A 22490-nucleotide genomic window follows, 5' to 3' on the forward strand; every position below is an offset into this window, starting at 1 on the left:
AGCCTAAGAATTAGGGAAATTGCCCCTAATTGATGCGAATCCTAAAGATAGATCTATGGGCACTGACCAGCCCCAGTCAGAGAATTTGAACTGCTTTAGTACTTCGATTTAAATGGTGATTGCGATCGCCGTTATATAGCATACTTGCGAGTATGCGGGGGATATTTTATATGCATTAAAGTTAATGTCGGTTACCAGTTGTTCATCATACGAATGGATTTATACACTTGCGAGTGTTTTGAAACCAAAAATGAAATCTTGTGATCTATTGAAATTATTGAAAATGATTGATTATGATAAACTAATGAACTCACTAACCTTTTGGTTGACACTTGAAAGCATGTTTATTTTCAGGTATTAAAGAAATCTTCCGCTGTGCATTTGCTCATTTTAGAGATATTACTTGGAGTCATTCATGACATATTTCAAAAGACGTTGCATTCAAGTCGTTGAGTTCAATAAAGATTATTATTAAGTAAATGACAGATTAGGTCATTTATAGTTGAATATTATGAAATGGTATGCATACCTGTCAACTTTCGTTGAAATGAAAGTTTGTCGTTTAAAAACGAATGCAATGTTTGTAAAATGTATCATATAGAGGTCAAATACCTCGCAATGAAATCAATTATTATGTAACGTTTATAATCGATATGAACGGGACATTTCATAAGTAGCAAACAACAGAATAATGGCATGATTACAAATGATAAAACCACAAATTAACAACAATGATGATAGTTAGTATGACCAATACAATAGAAAAAATCATCCTTGTGTGAATCATCTTTACAAAAAAACTTTTTGAGAGTGATAGTCTGAGAAAATGAAGATTGATTTGTAAAAATGTGAAAACGGAGATGTTTATTTTATATTTGAAAAATATAATCGTTGTAACGTCGTCAGTTGACGTTAACAACCGTTATGTATATATGACCGTTGTAACGTTGTTAGTTGACGTTAACGACTGTTATGTACTCGTTGTATTAATAATAATTTTAATAAAAGAATTTTATTAGTACAAATACGATTACTATAAATACATTTAGTATAAATACGTTTAGTATAAATACGACGATTAAGAGAATAAACATATTATGCATAAATAATAAATTTTAAGAATAAACATTAGTATGCATGAAATAAATAATGATTAATTGCATAAGTAATCATAAACATAAATATAAATGTTAGTGAAGTTAATAAAAGTTAGATTACAGAAATATAATTCAGGCGGTATAACCGACCATATATAACTTAAATAACATAAATATAAATGTTAGTGAAATTAATAAAAGTTAGATTACATAAATATAATTCAGGCGGTATAACCGACCATATATAACTTAAATAACATAAATATAAATGTTAGTGATGTTAATAAAAGTTAGATTACATAAATATAATTTTACTTATGATGATAATAATATTTACCTTACTAATAAATAATAGAAGATATCGTTAAAGAATTTCTTACCTTGATTAGTGACTTGTGCTTGCTTAGATAAACCTTGATTATACGGAGCACTTCGTGCTGATAACGTGTTGTAATTTAGTAGTTTATAACTACTTTTGGCCTAAGCTTATACAATACTTAAATATGAAAGAGTGGTAATGAATAGGAAAAGGAATATATATATTTCATATATATGTAAGAATGGTGCACAAAGTGATTACATTTGATTACATATTTATACTACAAATTTTACTGTACAAATAGGTGAAATAGTGATATCCATGATCATCCACTTGCTTTATCATTATCAGTGAATTTGATCATCCACTTGATTTGTCTTTATCATATCAGTTTTTCTTTTATTACATATCTTTTTCCCTCTCTTTTTTGCCTAACATTTATTTTTTCCCTTTTGCTAAATTGTTAAACCAAACTAAATTGTTTAATAAAAATTAAATTTTTTTAACAAAAACTTCATTATATAATACTCCGTAGAAGTTAACATTCGTGTATCGTATCAATGTTCATGTCTTTTTGATAGTTATATTGTTTTTTTAACTTTGTCTTATACGATTTTTTTAAGAGTTTTTTTTTTTACATTTTCGTTTTTAGCCTTGGAACACAAGCCCATCGCTTTACTCGTTAATATCAAACTTCAGGATTTTTTCAAGTGATTTAGTGAATTCTTTGCATATTTAAGTTAGTTTTAATTTAATATTAATAAGAAAATTGCGACTTTTATGTACTTAGTTAGCTTATAGCTTATTTGATAAGGAGACGGGGTAACTCACAAATTATAATACACAAACGATTGGAAAATTAGAAAATTCCAACTCTCTAAATATTATAAATGTAACGAGAATGTTACCACTAGTCAGCTGTATTAATGCACAAGGTACAACCACTTGCAGCGTACATTTGGACCAACAAGTTTTATAACGCGGAAGCATGTAGTAACAGAATGGTGACGTCATGAAAAATACCCAAACATTCCTTTCGCATGCTTTTCTCCCCTTCCTCAATTCTGTTATTCCGAATCTCACACATACTCTCTCACACATACATATACATACATACATATACGTATACATATACATATACATATACATAAACAAATTTACATATTTATAAGCAACAACCGCCATTAAAATTCCTTCCAAACACCAAATTTCATTTACAGAGAATTGAAAATGTTCTACTCTCACCAGTTACTTGCTCGCAAAGCTCCGCTTGGTCAAATATGGTACGTGTTGAATTCCGTTCAATATAAACGTTCATATTCACTCGTCTAAGTTAATGTACGGAATAAATTGCCTGTTCGTTGTGATTTTGATCAACCGAAGCTGCAATATAATCATTTTAGCTTATTAATTCGTGTTTTATTTAGGTTTTAGCTTTTGCATCATTAAGCAATATCGTAGTTATAGTTTATTGATGTTTGTGTGTGGATTTTTGGTAATAAAATTTCGTAGTTATATTTGATTGATGTTTGTGTGTGGATTTTTGGTAATAATGTGCGTATTTTATTCAACGTCATGTTAGTTCATTAATTGCCGTTTTGATTAGCATTAAATGTTTGTGTGTATAAACTCTCGAATTGTGAATTTTCACGCTTAACTCATGATATTGCGGATCTATTATTATGGTGTAATAATTGTTTTGTTTGTGTGCGATTATGTAAATTAGGAGAGCAGCAACGTTACACGCAAAAATCAATCGGAGAAATCTGAACAAGCTTAATATCATCAGCATCTGGTTTTAATTTGAATTTATTATTTATTATTTATCCATATCTTTGATAGAGATTCTTCAGTTTGTAGCATTTGATTTTTAATTTAAATTACAGTGAGGAGATTTTGAATCCATCAGTACCAATGGCTCTTAGACTATCTGGAATCCTCATGGGTATTTTGGTTCATCTCTTTCTTTCTGTTTATTGCTAATTTGAGATTCACATTGAATATTCTTCTGAAATTGAATTTTCGATTATTAGGCGGAGTTGTCATTGTATACGAGCGGAAAGTAAAGCTTCTCTACGGTAATTCTCTTCGTTTGTTTTCTTCCTCGTTTGTTTTATGTTTTGTTACTAACTGCAGTTATGTAATCTTGTTATTTACAGAGGATGTGAATCGTCTTCTGGTGCACTCTCAAATCGCTTTCTCTGTTTTCAGTTTCATGTTTTTATTCACTAAGTGAAGATTAATTAATTGAATTTTATAGGTGGAAATCAATGAAGCCTGGAAGGTTAAGGCTACTCGAGATCCTACTGTACTTCCAAAGGGCAAGACTCGGGCCAAGTAAGTCTTTCGATGTGTCAGCTTTATCATGGTTACTAACATAAAAGCACCAATAATTGATGCAGTTTTGTTTGGTTATCATTAGATTATCTTATAAAGCTCTGTAGTTCGTTCAGCATCTGTTATTAACTCACATTGACAAAAGTTTGTTTGTGAAATCCACATACTTTGATTACTTGGTTTATCTAATCTATTATATATATTGATAGATTTGAAGCTGTTACACTCCCTGATGACCAACTCGGAGACCTAGGAGAGTCTGAGCAACATCTTCAATTTTCTAACTCAGACACACTAATGGGGATACACAGAAGTGCTTATACTGAAATGGTAATTATGTAAATCTCATTAATAAGAATCTTAATCTTATTAAATATTCATCTCTAAAATAAAGTTTAGATTTCAGAGTTCTGTGTATTATGTTCATGCAGAATCTTGACAATATCGACGAATCCTACATCAACCACTGCCAGGGGGAAGCTGATTTACCTCATGATCATCATCAAGGTTTGTAACTTCTCAGCTTGCAGACATGTACAAGGTTTAATATCTGTCAAATGTTCCCTGAAGATAATCATTTTGTTTTTGTTTTCTCAGCTGATATTGACAATATCACTATGTTTGATCGATTTGATTCTCACCAGGCTGATGCAGCTCCCTTCAATCAGTTTGAGAGGTACTTTACTGAGTTGTGCTAGTACCGTGAACCTTTTAAAATCTTTTGTGATTGTGGAATACTGTATCTCCAAATGCAACTTTATTGGTATCTTATTGACATCTGCATGTTTTCTTTTATACATTAATATGAAATATGAATCTGCTTATAGTAACAGTCTATCTTTGCTAGTGTTATAACAATAGTTGGTTGATTCATGATAATTGACTGTCTTTAATACCAGGTTTGACATTGAAGGTGACTACATTGAAGGGGACCATGAGTCACAGGATAAGTTTCCATCTCATACCCAAACTGACCTGCCAAATACTTTTATACCCTCTCCACCTCCCCAAGATGAATTTCAAAACCGTAAGTATCAGTATTTCACTTATCGTCTAAAAACCTCATACATTCACAGACTTACATATATGGGTCATGGTTTATTCTTAATGGGTAACATTGGTCATATAAGAATTTCTAGCATAAAGAGAAATAGGCTGAAAGTTGCTCAAAATCTGTAGTTGTAAATAAATATGAGTTGGATGAAAGATATTTCGGGTCAACCCTACCCAACTCACCCACTTCTACTTGTACTGAGTCAACCCGTTTTGCCACCTCTAGTCTAGGAATTTTTTTTGTCAAGTTACTGACTTTTAGGTTCTTGTAGCTGATGTGATACATGAGCAACATCCAGAGGATCGTGTCAATCACCAATCTGATGAGGATAAGGTAATCATATAGTCATTTGGGTCTACCTTACATTAAAAAGTGAACTGTTTTCACTGAAATCGAATATTGTAGGCCTTGCAAAGGCGTACACAAAGACCATCCAGAAAGAGAGCAAGACGGGGCCCAGCTCCTATCATGGATTATGAACAAACTATAATTCCTGGTCAGATGTATCAATCATGGCTTCAGGACACTTCTGATATTGTCTCAAGAAAAGGAAGTGAAAGAAACCGAAAAGTACATTTCTTAACCATAGTACACACAATCTTTTTTTCTAATATTCATATACCATCACTCAGTTTATATAATGAAAAACAAATTCATTCAGCACTTGGGCAGCATGGACTCTATAAAGATTGCCAGACTGATGGATCTACCACCAATAGCTATGGTTTGTGACTTGTTCACAAATGGGAATACAGATATTTATTATCCCGATCCTTTGTTAAAACAATGGATGAAGTTTAATCAACCTGTGCATGATTCACCTTCAGGTATGAGTTCTTTGACATTTTAATACTTCCAGTTTTTGCAGCTATTGTAATGAACCTACTGATGTTATTTACTGCATTTAGGAGGAACCTCGCCGCCACATCCACCAGCACAATCATCATCATCACCACCACCACCGGAAACAAATAATTATCATGACCCAACATCAGCTGTAAGAAAAATCAAATAACTTTTTGAATTCATCTGCATGGTAAATAAATACTAGCAACTCCTAATAATGTGTTTAAATGTTTAGCCTTTTGAAGATCACAATAGTGGAGGTGGTTCTGAATCATTGGTGCCACCCATAGAGAATCCGGTCCCACATGTTAATAACAATGAGATGTCTATTGACAACTTGAGTGAAGAGCTAAGGCACAATCTTCGGAGGAAAGGAACAAGTGTAACTGAAGACAATGTGGGGACAACAGCTGATGCTGACGTGGCAGTTACTCCAAATTCTGGTATGAAATCACGTTTAACACTTTTAAGCTGATGATAATTGTGGGCGCATATTAAGGTCTTAAATTTGTTTGTTGTCTTCTCTTATTTCAAGTGACTGGTGATGGACTTAAGTCCATAAGCTCAGAATCTGGACACGAGTTTGTCAACTCTGGAAGGTTAGTAACCTGTAAACGAATCTCATGTGATCTGATGTAGGGGGTGCTAATTTCAACCCATTCATTCAAAAAATATAAACTTGTGCTATATTCTCCCTCTAACGGGTCAGAAAGGTCCAGCGGGTCAAAAGTAGCCCCAATTGTAATTTCAATGCTTACAACCTATAAAATCCCTAGATTTATACGAATTAATTGGATTATTCAGTAGCATAGTTATGGTAATCATATGTAATACATTTGAATATATGTGGAGTTCAAGAAAAGAGGGACATATAGTGTTTGTTGTTCCTCTCGATGAAACCAAATATGCTCTGACCCATTTAGAATTATCTGTCTGTCTTGAACTTGTGTTGACCCTTTACCCATACCATCTGGCCCGCTTGTTTCGTTACCTCTAACAGTATGTTTTTTATATTTGAACTGTTTAGGTCCAAAAGGAAGAAACTTTTTTCATCTTCTAGACATAATAGTGGGAGTAGCCTTGAACCAGTGGCAGAGGATTTCGCCTGGACTCACCCTGATCCGATCTACAAGTTAGCTGAACTACATGAAAATGACATGGCACTTGATAATGGTACACGACTTATTACCTGTTTTAGTTTCTAGAGCAGGTGTTGGTTGATCCATTTATTTATAAATGGATCAATACGAGCCTGTTATATCTCTAACGGGTCAAATGGGCACAGATGTTTATAACAGGTTGAAAATAATCCGAAGTGTATTTTTTATGATATAACTTCCTAAACCTTATTATTCGGAACATGTATCTTTTGTTGAAATAATATTGTTTTGGTCAACCGCTATTTATGGGTCAACATGAACCATTTCGACCCGTAAGTAAAGTTACTCATTTAGACCCATTTTTCATATCACTTTCATCTTTTAGTATTACTACACCCATTGTTTTATTAATTCAGAGGTTTTGGTGGAAACTGGACCGACACAAACCCAAAAAGTCCCCATACCTGATCAACAAATGGAGCACATAACTGAGTCTCTCCGCTTGTAAGATTATGTTCTTTTCTGGTTTCTGTAATCATTCAATCCAATATAGTTATTATGTACGTATTACGAAAATATAAATATTTGTACTTGGTATCTTCAGGCAACTGAAGACGTATTTTGATACACCGGGGTCAACTCAAACCGAATCACTTAACGAGCTTGCATTGGGATTGGACAGGAAAAGGGCTGCGTGTTTATTTTATCAGACTTGTGGTATCTTTATCTGAAATCACACTCTTAATGCTTAATAAATACTTTATTATTAAATGTTTACGAAAGTTATAAACGAGATTTACTTGCAGTTTTGGCGACTCGTGATATTATAAGGGTACTGCAGAAGCAACCTTATGGAAATATTATAATTTCAAGAGGTGTCAAGATGTGAGACTTAGGCAGCGCTATTCAGATGATGAAGCAGTTCATTTCCAACATATATTTAGTTGAACAATTCATAGTTAGTTCCAGTTATGTTGTCCCAAAGTTATTTGATTTATGCCAGTTTATGAGAAACATATGCATTTGTAAGGATATAGGATTGCTTTATGCTCATGATTTGCAATATCCAGTTTTTGACCTATCTATATAAGTTCGTGCATGGTTTTCACCACAAATGTATAATGTTAACAATCATATTTCACTGTGAATGAAGAAATCCGGGTATGATATATATTACTCCTATTTTATATTACACGATGATGGGAAAAAGTTAATTGAGGAAGGACGCACAATATATCACATTAAAATGCAGTTTACTTCTGATTAATTGTCATTCAATCTTAATCTAAATCTAATTTGAATCTTAATAACTATAAATAGAACTATAGAAGTTGATATTATTCCTTCCAAAGAATAGGAGAAAATGAAACTATACCAATAATGTAGTTGTTGGCAAGAATACGGTCATGGTCGAGTGAGATGTAGGGCCCCTTGTGATAAAACAGACGAAATAATCAGATCAAGAACCAAGTTAACATCCACCTCAAAATTAAAATCAAGATCGAAGGTTGTGTAGTTGTGCTGTGACCGAGAAATTTGGTTGCAGCTATGAACCCATTTTCCTTGATCAGTGCAGGATGCATAGACAGTGCTGATTGAGCATTGAAATTTTGCTATTTTTAAAGAAAGAGTTATAACTTCATTTAGAAAAAGTATATTGATGGAGTAATTCCTAAAGTTTCAAATACATTAAAAAAGTCCTTTATGTTGTTTGCAGGTTGGAGGGTCGTTATCGATTTGATGAAGTTTTTTTTTTTCGAACGACGATCTGAGCATCACCCAAAGACGACTTAACTACTTTCAAGATCATATGTCATCCACACACAAGTTAGAATGAAAGTCAATTTGCGACGATGTTTGCAGTACTATCGAAGGTTGGTAAAAAACTCCGAGACCTTTCCAAATTGCATTGATATTAGCAGTATCATCAAAGATTGAAAACGCCCGCTTAGGTGAGAATTGAACGCAGTACTCCAAATTGGAGACCACCTCACCCCACTCAATTCAAATCTTCATCGGTGTAGATTCGGTGAAGTGCTCCCTTATTTTTATATAATTATATGTTTTTATTGAAAAAGAAAAACATAAACCAAAACCATGTAGTCAATAATTTATAACACATCTACCAGATTGTATTGAACAAGCATAAAGTTCTTTTGGACTCTTTCGATTAACAGATATATTATAGGTAAAATTCTTTTATAAATTTACTTTTTATATGTAATACGTAGAACTATAAAGTGAAAAGTACAATTTGATAATGAAATTCATTAAACTTTGTATTTCTGTGTATTCAAAGATATCAATTTGGGTAAACTTTAATTTCATCACCGTTGGTCCCAAGTTATGAAAAAACATCACGTCTGGTCCCAGGATTTCACACCGTTACTTCCAAGCTGTTATATTGAATCCACGTGATATGCACAGTATGGGCTTTTTCGTCCTTTTCCTGAGTAATCTGCACATGTCGTAACCCATAAAACCTAGTAATACCCCGCAATATACAAACCACCTACATGACTTGCATTTTGACCTGCAGTTGAATATGTAACATTCGCATAACACTAGCATGACTTGTAGTTTGATTTAATCAACATATTGACTGCATTTTGACAGTATCTCAAGAAACAAACACAAATTGGATAAAAACTAACATTACAGTTAACAAGCACAAGACAATATTTCAAACTGGATCAAAATGGATTCCATTCATTGAAGTCGAATCAAATACATATCACTGAATTACATTAAACCTAAAAATCCAACCAAAACATTACTAACTAACAAAATTAATTCTACTACATTACTACATACAAAGCAAAAGCAACCCAACTTAAAACTAATATCATTTGCAACCTTCTTGATTTTGTTTCTAGTTCATACTTGGCCTTCAACAACCCTGCAATTATGTTGACTGAACGCAAACTGGGTGGGTCTAACCAACCTAAAAATCTGCAATTACACCACTTTGCAACAAGAAAACACAAATTAAATAATGAACTGAAAATGACAATTAGAAGTTAACGAATTAAAAAAAAAGAGAGAGAAATATACCTTAATCAGACATGCATGATGTTCGAATCACTGATTTAAGACAACACCAACAAAATTCCATTGATTTTGATGGTTTCAATTGGGAACGAAATTGTTTCAATTTGGGAATTAGGGTTTCTTATAAAAGCCACCCGTATTTTGATCTGTTGAAATAACGGGTCCAGTATGGTGTTTTAGTACCAAAAATTAGGGTAAATTAAAAAGACTAAATTGCCCTAACTGTGCCAATCACGTGCATGAGGTAAGGATGGAGAAATTGACGCTGTTAAGATCCTGGGACCAGACGCGTATTTAATTGAAAAGTTGGGACCAAACGTGATGAATTTAAAGTTTAAGTCCCCTCATGATTTCTGGTGCAAAGTTTGGGGACCAACGGTGATATTTTTTCAAAATATTATATATCCTACTTAAAATAATACAGAGTATCTCTTTTTCTCAAATAACAATAACAATATACTAATTCCGTGAAAATGAAGTTCGAAAGAAGTGAAATAAAGACAATGAAAATGCTAACGACAGCCCTTAAGGCTGTCGTTAAGGTGCATAAAAAAGTTTTACAAATCAATAACTGTCACTTGAAAGTCAAACGTAACCGTCGTGTACAAATATTTTATGCATCTTAACGACAACTTTTAAGGCTGTCGTTAAAAAACAATCACATAATCAAAACCATGACATATGAATATGAATATTTATTAAAATTTACAATCTATTTATATCAATATAACTTCAAGATTATTTTTCTTTTCTGTTCAACATATAATCAAAATAATTTTATGTTTATATTACACGATGATGGGAAAAAGTTAATTGAGGAAGGACGCACAATATATCACATTAAAATGCAGTTTACTTCTGATTAATTGTCATTCAATCTTAATCTAAATCTAATTTGAATCTTAATAACTATAAATAGAACTATAGAAGTTGATATTATTCCTTCCAAAGAATAGGAGAAAATGAAACTATACCAATAATGTAGTTGTTGGCAAGAATACGGTCATGGTCGAGTGAGATGTAGGGCCCCTTGTGATAAAACAGACGAAATAATCAGATCAAGAACCAAGTTAACATCCACCTCAAAATTAAAATCAAGATCGAAGGTTGTGTAGTTGTGCTGTGACCGAGAAATTTGGTTGCAGCTATGAACCCATTTTCCTTGATCAGTGCAGGATGCATAGACAGTGCTGATTGAGCATTGAAATTTTGCTATTTTTAAAGAAAGAGTTATAACTTCATTTAGAAAAAGTATATTGATGGAGTAATTCCTAAAGTTTCAAATACATTAAAAAAGTCCTTTATGTTGTTTGCAGGTTGGAGGGTCGTTATCGATTTGATGAAGTTTTTTTTTTTTCGAACGACGATCTGAGCATCACCCAAAGACGACTTAACTACTTTCAAGATCATATGTCATCCACACACAAGTTAGAATGAAAGTCAATTTGCGACGATGTTTGCAGTACTATCGAAGGCTGGTAAAAATTCGTTACTTGAAACTGAAATTCATACCCGCGAGGGCGCCGATGGCAATTCCCTCGTCCTGGTCGCCCTCATGCACTCCGCCCTGCATTTCATGGTTTTCTAAACACATTTGATAACGATTTTTTGTGGAACCTGAACATTTGCAGGTGCACTCGCTTTATATCTCCGACACACAAGGAAGGACGCGGTGGGAAGGAAGGAGCCCTAGCCTCTGTCCGGCCGATCATTCCGCTGGCATCTCGCATTCACGCCCCCGTTTGACTGCCGACGTTAGTCTTAGTGGGTCGTTGGCTCCACTTGTTATCTCCTTCTACGACATGCTGTTGTCCGGCCAAAATTTTATAGGTGCCCAAATTATTAATGCTTATCCGATTGGTCTTAGACTAGGCCCAAGTATAGTTCCAGATAAATTTTCCGTTTTTTCTTATTAGATCAGGCCCAAGAACATTTCCAGAAAAATTTGTATAAAATAACCAAAGATAATAAATTCACCAGCCCAATAATATAACATTACGTATGTTTCATGTGACTAAGGTATAAATTCTACTGAAATTTTTTTATGCTAGTCGATGTGGGATTCTTAATTATATTAGACTTGCAAGTTGCCCACATGGCCACATGCCTCTCTTGTAATTTTTAATTTTCACTAAATTAAGAAGAAGCAATAATCAACATCCTTTGTAAACAAAATGAAACAAACAATCATCTGTTATAATAATAATAATAATATAGATATGGATAGTCAATTTTGGTGTATACATATAGTCAATTTTGGTACACAAAGTATGTATTTTTATATTGAGATTTTAGGCTATAAATACTCATGAATGCAAGCATTAAACTTGCACCATTTCTCACACTTACAAAGTGTTTCTTTCTTTCTCTCCATTATCATCTTTGTTCTTACACTTCATTATTAGTATTCTAAATCAAGAATCAAATCACTAAAGGTAGTTATAAGCCTACTGAATTATAACATCAAGAATCAAACCACTAAAGGTAGTTATAAGCCTACTGAATTATAACATCAAGAATCAAACCACTAAAGGTAGTTATAAGCCTACTGAATTATAACACGTTATCAGCACGATAATCTTAATACTAAATATGGTTGGCTCTGCCACCAAAATGATATATGGTCGGTTATACCACCAAAATGATATATGGTCGGTTATACCACCAAAATGATATATGGTCGGTTATACCACCAGAATGATATAGGTCGGTTATACCACCTGAAAAAATATATGGTCGACACTGTCGCCAAATTTTCATTTATGTTTACTAATATTTATATTTTTGTTATATAACATTTATTTATGATTGCTTACACATGGTCGACACTGTCACCTACTTATCATTTATGTTATATTAAATTTATGTTTAATGTTTATATACTTATGAATATAAATTGACTCTAATTTATCATGATGTTTGTTTTAATTTTTGATAATAGAAAATGTCGAATCTGGAAAAGCTTAAATTTACTCCTTTAGAATCAACTGGAAACAACTACATGCCATGGGTTATAAAAGTAAAAATGCATCTTAAATCAATGGGCATTCTTGAAACCATAAATGAAAACAACACTTGTTCTGAAAAAGAACAAGCTACGGCATGTTGCTTTATTCATCAACATATTGATGAATGCTTACAAAATAATTATGTGACTGTAGAAGATCCCCATGTTTTATGGGAAGGTCTCAAAAGCAGATTCAATAATCAAAGAGAAATTTTACTTCCAGCTGCAATGGAACAATGGAGAACATTAAGGTTCCAAGACTTTAAGAAAGTAAATGAATACAGCTCAGCTCTGTATAATACATGTTCACAACTTAAATTCTGTGGACATGAAATTAGTGATGCAGACATGATGGAGAAAACTTTCTCCACAATGAATGCTGCAAACATCACAGTGCAAAGAAATTTGAGAATGCTAAAGTTCAAAACATATCCTGAACTTAATTCATATCTCTTAGTTGCAGAGCAAAATGATGAGCTATTAATGAAAAATCAGCAATCCCGTCCTACTGGTACACTTGCAATCCCTGAAGCAAATACTGCAAATAATTATAAACAGGGACAAGGACGCGGGCAAGGTCGTGGTTATAATAACCATCACCATCATCATGCCAAAAGCCATAACTATGGTAGAAACCATCCTTATGGTAATGGTAATGGGCGTGGACGTGGTCGTGGTCGTGGCCGTGGTGGTCAAAGAAATAGTAATCCACGAAAATATAAATATCAACCACAAAACAAGCCCATTAAACAAGATGTTGAAGAAAATTCTTCTAAAAATTCTGAAGAATCTTGCTACAGATGTGGTAGAATGGGCCACTGGGCTAATACTTGCCGAACATCTAAACATCTTGTTAAGATGTATCAGGATTCGCTGAAAGGTAAAGAAAAGGAAGTAAATTTTGTGGATAATATTGATCCAACAGTCACTGAGAAACCATCTGATTTATATGAAGATTTCTTGAATGTTTAAGTTGTGTGTCTTTTGAAAAATAAACGATTTAATATCGTCTGTCTTTGTCATTATGTTTGCTAAATGTTTTCAGTACTATCTATTTGGGTTTAAAATATTGTGTAATATTAATGTACTCACTATTTATTTCTTATATATGAAGTTCAATATGAATTTTGCTGGAATACAACATCAATCAAGTGGTGGAGATCTCTGTATAGCAGACAGTGGAACTACACACACTATACTTAAATCCGAGAAATATTTTATTGATCTAAAACCAACGGAAGGAACTATACATACAATATCAGGACCTGCTAACTTGATAAAAGGGATAGGAAAGGCAAATTTCATACTACCAAATGGTACAAAATTTTTAATAAATGATGCCTTATTTTCTCCCAAGTCAAGCAGAAATTTATTGAGTTTCTCCGACATATACCTTAACGGGTATGATTATCAGTCAGTGACAACAGAAAATGAGAAATATTTAAGTATCACTGACAAGAGTCATGTGGTTGAAAAACTGCCAAGACTTAGTTCTGGATTACATTATACACATATAAATGTACCAGAAATACATATGGTAGTTAACGAAAAATATATTGATCCTGGTGTATTCAGTTTATGGCATAACAGATTAGGCCATCCAGGATCAACAATGATGAAAAGGATTATTGAATGTACTCATGGACATCCACTAAAGGATAGAAAAATCCATCATGATACAATGGTTCCATGTACATCTTGCTCTCTTGGAAAATTGATAACTAGACCCTCACCACTTAAGGTTGAGAAAGAATCACCAATGTTTCTTGAAAGAATTCAAGGTGATATATGTGGACCAATTCATCCACCATGTGGACCATTTAGATATTTCATGGTTCTAATAGACGCATCTAGCAGATGGTCTCATGTTTGTCTGTTATCAAGCCGTAATGTGGCATTTGCAAAATTTCTTGCCCAAATTATTAAATTGAGAGCTCATTTTCCTGATTACATCATTAAAAGGGTGAGACTTGATAATGCTGGTGAATTTACATCTCAAGCATTTAATGACTATTGCATGTCTATAGGAATTGTTGTTGAACATTCTGTTGCTCATGTGCATACACAAAATGGTTTAGCCGAGTCATTGATTAAACGTTTACAGTTAATCGCTAGACCATTGATAATGAGAACAAAACTCCCTGTATCTATATGGGGTCATGCAATTTTACATGCTGCTGCATTGATTCGCATCAGACCAAGTGCAAGTCATAAATATTCCCCCCTACAACTTGCTTTTGGTCAAGAGCCAAATATTTCCCATCTTAGAACATTTGGTTGTGCAGTGTATGTTCCAATTGCGACACCACAGCGTACAAAAATGGGTCCTCAAAGGAGGTTGGGAATATATGTTGGATATGAAACATCTTCAATATTAAGGTATATTGAACCTATGACAGGTGACGTTTTTACAGCACGTTTTGCTGATTGTCATTTTAATGAAACATTGTTCTCTAGATTAGGGGGAGAAATGAAAAATAAAGAAAATGATGTTTCATGGTGTGAACCTCAATTAAAGTATCTTGATCCTCGCACAAAAGAATGCGAGACAGAAGTTCAAAAGATAATGCATATACAAGAACTTGCAAATCAATTGCCTGATGCATTTACAGATACAAAAACGGTGACAAAATCATATATACCAGCAGTAAATACTCCAGCTCGAATTGAAATTCCAAAAGCTGGCAATAACGTCACTCATGAATCTTTGCCACGTCAGAAACGTGGAAGACCAATCGGTTCAAAGGATAAAAATCCTCGAAAAAGAAAATCAGCTGATAATGAAGTAAAAGAAAGTGTTCAAGAAGAACCACAAATCAGTACTCCTACTGCAGAGGAGATTGATGATGTCAATACAGAAATTGCAATCAATTATGCATATTCAAAAATATTATGGAACCGAAATGAAATGAAAAATCTTGATGAGAAATTTTCATTTAATGTTGCATATGACATCATGAATAATGATGATGATCCAGAACCAACATCTATGGTTGAATGTCAAAATAGACATGATTGGGCTCAATGGAAAGAAGCAATACGAGCTGAATTAGAATCACTCAATAAAAGAAAAGTTTTCGGATCCATCATTCTCACTCCTAAAGATGTGAAACCTGTAGGATACAGATGGATTTTTGTCCGAAAAAGAAATGAGAAAAATGAAGTTACAAGGTATAAAGCTAGACTTGTAGCTCAAGGTTTTTCTCAAAGACCGGGAATTGATTATGAAGAAACTTATTCTCCTGTTATGGATGCAATTACTTTTAGGTACTTAATCAGTCTGGCAGTTTCTAAAAATTTAGAAATGCATCTCATGGATGTTGTGACTGCTTATCTATATGGATCACTTGATAGTGATATATATATGAAGATACCTGAAGGATTTAAGGTACCAGAAGCATCAAATGCAAAACCCAAAGAAATGTATTCGATTAAATTACAAAGATCTTTATATGGGTTAAAACAATCGGGACGTATGTGGTATAACCGATTAAGTGATTACTTGATAAGCAAAGGGTATACAAATAATCTTACTTGCCCTTGTGTTTTCATTAAGAAAACAACATCCGGATATGTGATCATAGCTGTTTATGTTGATGATCTTAACATCATAGGTACAAATAAAGAGATCCATGAAGCCATTCAACTTCTAAAGAAAGAATTTGAAATGAAAGATCTCGGAAAAACCAAGTATTGCCTTGGTTTACAAATTGAGCATATGCCTAATGGTTTACTTGTACATCAAACAACATATACTGAAAAGATTTTGAAACGTTTCAATATGGACAAGGCAAAACCATTAAGTACTCCTATGGTTGTTAGATCACTCAATGTTGAAGCTGATCCATTTCGTCCATGTGAAGATCAAGAAGACATTCTTGGACCAGAAGTACCATATCTTAGTGCAATTGGAGCTCTTATGTATCTTACAAATTGTACAAGACCTGACATTTCTTTTGCAGTTAATTTGTTGGCAAGGTTCAGCTCTGCTCCTACCAAAAGACACTGGAATGGGATCAAACACATATTTCGATACCTTCGAGGAACTACTGATTTAGGATTATTTTATTCTAACGAATCAAAACAAGATTTGGTTGGTTATGCAGATGCAGGTTATTTATCTGATCCACATAAAGCTAAATCTCAAACTGGATATGTATTCCTAAATGGAGGTACTGCAATATCATGGCGTTCTCAAAAACAAACACTTGTTGCTACATCGTCAAATCATGCCGAAGTGATTGCATTACATGAAGCTACTCGAGAATGTTTTTGGTTGAGATCAATGACACAACTCATTACTGATTCTTGTGGACTAGAACGCGATAAAAGTCCAACAACTATCTATGAAGATAATGCAGCTTGCATAGCACAGATGAAAGAAGGGTATATCAAAAGTGACCGAACAAAACACATACCACCTAGATTCTTCTCATACACTCAAAATCTCATTAAGGACAACCAGATTGAAATGAGATATGTGCAATCTAGCAAAAACTCTGCTGATCTTTTCACGAAAGCACTTCCAACTGCTATTTTCAGAACACACGTTCATAACATTGGCATGAGACATGTTCAAAAGATGTAACAGCTGAAGCGATGTCTACTTGAGGGGGAGTCAACTCCATGCTGCACTCTTTTTCCCTTAGCTAAAGTTTTTTCCCACTGGGTTTTCTTTAGCAAGGTTTTTAACGAGGCAGTAATTTATAGTTGATCTTCAACAAAATAAAATTGCTATCCAAGGGGGAGTGTTATAATAATAATAATAATATAGATATGGATAGTCAATTTTGGTGTATACATATAGTCAATTTTGGTACACAAAGTATGTATTTTTATATTGAGATTTTAGGCTATAAATACTCATGAATGCAAGCATTAAACTTGCACCATTTCTCACACTTACAAAGTGTTTCTTTCTTTCTCTCCATTATCATCTTTGTTCTTACACTTCATTATTAGTATTCTAAATCAAGAATCAAATCACTAAAGGTAGTTATAAGCCTACTGAATTATAACATCAAGAATCAAACCACTAAAGGTAGTTATAAGCCTACTGAATTATAACATCAAGAATCAAACCACTAAAGGTAGTTATAAGCCTACTGAATTATAACATCATCAACCTATTCCATTCACTCATTTTCTCTCCATTCATATTTTATTTTTATCATGGCTTTAAATCTCCAGTCAAATGTTTTTTTTTTTTTTTTTATAGATCTTTATGACTTATGTAATACGTTAATTTCATATTCATTTGTATTGACTATGATGATACTTATTTTTAAGATATACAGTACTAAACTTTATATTTTGAATGTTCGTTTTTTTAGCGTAATTAGAAAGTTTCAAGTTCCGCCCCATTCTAAGTAATTAAATTCTCAGGACCGGCCATGGCCATGTATTCACGGGGCCTTTTTTTAGCGGCTCGCTCGGGTCACTGAAAAAATCAGGACCGGCCTGATTACGATGACGACGATGAAGAACAAGAACTGTTAGTAACACCGGAATCAAAAATGAGATCGGAAAGAGCGAAAATGGAATCAATTTTTTTACCTAATTTTAACTGAACGAGTTCCGATACGAGTACATGATGTCTCAAGCAAAGGGAACAACGAAACTAAAGATTCGTTAATTGAAACTGAAATTCAAACCCTAAAAAAAACTGCTACGTCAGTTCAAGAGTTACTTCAATCTGCGACGATTGTCAATGCGAGGCTCCGGAAGTTAGAGATATATTTGATTCATTGAATGAATATTACGTACGTTAGATTGAGGACCTCCTGAATTGCCTGGAACAAGTAATGTCATTGTTGAAGTTATGGAGGCTAAAACCCCTATCACTGGTGACATTGGCATTTTTACGAAACCAGAGGTAGTTTAATCTTTATATTTATATTTATATTTATTGAATTTTCTGTTTAATTATAATAATAATAATAATAATAATAATAATAATAATGTGATTGTGATTAGTGTAATTTATTGATCGATTGGGTCAATTATACCTGGTTTAGCATCTAGGGTTCAAGTCCGTAAGGAGAGTGACTGATAATTTAAGTTCGTAAAGATTAGATTCTTAAGTTTTAAGTATAGTAAAATAAACCAAAAACGTCATGAATTTGATAGTTGCGTAAGGCTATGTTACTCCTTTGCTAACTGGTAGCCCTAGATGTGATATGATGGCTATGAGGATACTTGTTTGAAGGGGATCATCTTTTGCAGAGGAACATTATGATCTTACATTCAAGTACTGGTACATTTTCTACTTAAGTATATTCATTATTTGACTCTTTTTTTTTTTTAGGAAACTTGTTGTTTAGGACTCAGGTCAGTCTTTTCTCTTAAAGTTGCAATGGTTGATCAAATATTGGTGTGTCATAATCTTTTTTTAATTTAATAGAAGGATATCTGTCTCTATGCAAGTCAATTTACTCGTTTTTTTGATTGAGGGATCTCTTTTTGAGGTCAAAAGTTCAGCGGTTTTGGACATTATTGACAATTTGAAATATACAACTATTTGGCAAAGTATTACGTGTACCGCTTGCTTCAGGTGAGTATTAAGGTACTATGGTTTGTCTAACAGTTTGCAGAACGTGGAAGAGTATAATGTGTTGAATTATATCAAAATTATCAGACTCATATTAAGATGTCTAAAGGTGTTCATGTTTTATGCATTAAAAATACAATGGATATTATGGGCGTCTAAGCCCGGACTTCGGAGTTACATGCTAGAAGCTTAATCAGTTGCTAAGATCCAATTGGCTTTTTGGAGCAATAATACCTCCGGTCTTATTAGTTAAATGAAGTTTAAAGGTAGTTATTGCATCACATTTTAGCATCTTTAGCGTATTCACCATAGCATAACTTTTATGTATTTGGAAAACTTGGGTATTACCTATATTATAGAATTAATATCTGGCTACAATTTTCTACGTGTAGCAAGATTTTTGTAATCAGTATCAATTTCTCCGTTTATTTGAGTCTGTCTAAGCAGAACCCTTAGATCACCATCTTTGTCCACAGTTTTAGGTATCGAGTTCAGAATTCAAGGTGCTTTATGTTTCAAAAAGCCTAAATTATACATTGGAAATATATCTAAAAACGTTATTCTTACTGATGTCTTAATAGGTATGCTTTAGGTATAGACTTGCATCCTCACTTTTAAAATGGGAATCTGTAAATGTATTGCTGGGAATGTTATACTCGTATAGACATACTGCTGGTTGAATGCTTACTATATGGTAAATATGTGTATCTATCTTATTGATACATTTACAAATGCGTTTTTCAATTTCTTTTAGATACTAAAGATGTATCTAATTTCTCATATATGATATATATCAATTGTATGCGTAGGCTAGATCTTGGTCAGTTGAAGGATCACTTAAACTTAAAAATCTATTTGGTATGGAGATCTATGGGACGGTTCTTTATCTTTCGGTTGGGACCAAACATCAGAACTTAGTGCCAGTGTATCTCTACCAAGATTCATCAGATTATTCACTCCCGTTATGGCCCGCATATCTCTTATTTCCCAAGACTGGCTAAAGTTACCATCATACAAAGAACAAGCATTGGGCCTATCTTTGGGCCTGGTATCGACTAAGTACCATGACTTAGCATATAATCTTTGCTGGCGCACCTTGACTGATCCATCACAAATGGGTTCTACGTCAATAAGACGGCAACTTGGGCACGATTTGTTATCACATTTGAAGTACACATTTAATATCGAGATTCGTTCAGAACCTCTGCGGGATTTGGGCTTATCGTACCAACTAAGTTGTTTCGCATGGAGGTTAGTCTTGTTCACTAAGTTTATCCTGTTTAATACTAATCTACGATTCTATGCACAATGTTGTTTATGGTAGTAACATGATACTAGCTAGTATCATTTGATATTTAAGAAATTTCTCACATAAATTAATGTACTACGACATCTGCATGTGGTACAACCAGCCAGTTCATTTTCCTGTTTAACATATTTAATCTCTTACCTGCACACAAACACACACCTAGAGCTTGTAATAGTCAAAATAGTGTTATGTTTTGGCTTAGATTTTGTTCTATTAAGTGTAACCTCAGTACTTTTGGTCTGATTCTTTAGGTCGACTACTGCTACATACCGAGACAACATGAAAACGATCGAGCCAAGACTGGCGTGCAGTTCAGCTTTTCTTCACCTTTATAAACTCATGATTCAGTCGCTATGTTTTATTTGTAAGTGGAAACAAACCTCGCATATTTAGACCAGGAGCTCTGTACAGCTCATAGGTTCTTGTTCTTTTCAAAGTTGAGACATTCAAATTCATGATACACCAAAAAGTAAAAAAGAAATAATAATGTCTCCACTTGAGTTGTAAACATTCAGCTTTGCTTCAAGAAAGGCTGAAATTGCCAAACCTTGACCACATGATTAGTAACTGACTCATGCTTTATGTTAAATAGTTAAGCGAATTTTGACTAATGCTTTACGTTAAATAGTTGAGCAGTTGAATCATGCCATCATTCTTTTGCTTTTTTGTACTGTGTAATATAATATAATTGTTTTGCCTTTTGACCGTGTAATATTTGATCTACTGTTTCACTACATATTGAACTTATATTTTGTTGTTGTTCCCTTTTGGATCGAGTGATTTAGCTCGTTATGCGAGCTGACTAAACTCAATGTGACAACTCGCTTTGCGAGTTGTCTGAAGTCGTGCATGGCGAGCCTCCGTAACCGCAAGTGGCATTTACGAATAAGTTTTCAATTCCTCATGGTTCTCTTATCAGCTTACTTAGACCACTTCCTATGGTTTCACCATAAGCGGCCATAGCTGATGTGGCATTCACCATGAGCTCACCACCATAGGCATGATCTCACCATGGAGGAGTTCAGATTTGGCGAACATTTCTTAGAAATAGTGGGGTCTACATGTTTTAAATTGTTTAGACTTTGTGCTTTAATATTGTATATTAAATATTAATATTTATATTTATATTTAGAGGAGTATTGTTTTAGTTATGATATAAAGAGTTTAGTTATGAGTTAGTTATCAGATTTTGATGTTGATGTGTCGTAGTTAAAAGAATCAAAACTTTAGCCATGATAGAAAATGGTCTTTGTCATTATCAAATTGAGTATTTCTAAATTCCAAGTAAACGGATCAAAATTAGACAAATTGATTATAAGTTTTAACTGTCTATGAACTGTGGATCACTTGGGCTACTATAAGTTGAGTGGGCTCTTAAAGGCTGATTTATTTGGGCTTTGACCATTTAAAGAGTGCGTAATAGAAAGTGGTGATGGGAGATAAGTGAAATGATATGAAATCATGTAAGATAATACAGTATGATCCAAAAGGGACCCCACGATGATCTTATTGATTTGATATTAGAATCTTAAGGGGTGGCGCGTGGTGATCAAATAGTAGCCAAATATGGGAGAGTTTAGCAATTTAGCACCCACCCAGGCCCCATGACCCAACCCAAAGCCCATTATCTTTGATTTCTTTCATTTCCATCATCCCCATTCCCCACTTTCCCTCCTTGAAGTGACAATTTACCTTTTTTTTTTTTTTTTTTTTGAAAGGCAACATTATATTATATTTATATTTATATAACAACTCAAAGGAAATACAGGGAGTGCCAAGCACAAATTCTCAAAACATACAAACACATATGGATGCCCATT

General features: G+C 33.6%; 1 protein-coding gene and 1 pseudogene across 1 annotated transcript; both read left to right on the forward strand.

The window, feature by feature from the left end:
* Positions 1-2646: 2646 nt before the first annotated feature.
* On the forward strand, positions 2647-7673 carry LOC139890011 (sister chromatid cohesion 1 protein 1). The gene is made up of 20 exons (XM_071872919.1): positions 2647-2699; positions 3143-3211; positions 3303-3361; positions 3450-3494; positions 3576-3595; positions 3677-3753; positions 3963-4083; positions 4185-4260; positions 4351-4429; positions 4653-4914; positions 5069-5140; positions 5213-5377; positions 5469-5634; positions 5716-5804; positions 5889-6096; positions 6189-6252; positions 6681-6826; positions 7170-7257; positions 7358-7470; positions 7560-7673. The coding sequence occupies exons 1-20, from the start codon at positions 2647-2649 to the stop codon at positions 7640-7642; spliced, it is 2055 nt and encodes a 684-aa protein (XP_071729020.1). The 3' UTR covers positions 7643-7673.
* Positions 7674-10277: 2604 nt separating this feature from the next.
* LOC139890012 (uncharacterized) lies at positions 10278-21227 on the forward strand (annotated as a pseudogene).
* Positions 21228-22490: the final 1263 nt, after the last annotated feature.

The sequence above is a fragment of the Rutidosis leptorrhynchoides genome, chromosome 2, assembly GCF_046630445.1.
Source record: "Rutidosis leptorrhynchoides isolate AG116_Rl617_1_P2 chromosome 2, CSIRO_AGI_Rlap_v1, whole genome shotgun sequence".
NCBI classification, from domain to species: domain Eukaryota; kingdom Viridiplantae; phylum Streptophyta; class Magnoliopsida; order Asterales; family Asteraceae; genus Rutidosis; species Rutidosis leptorrhynchoides.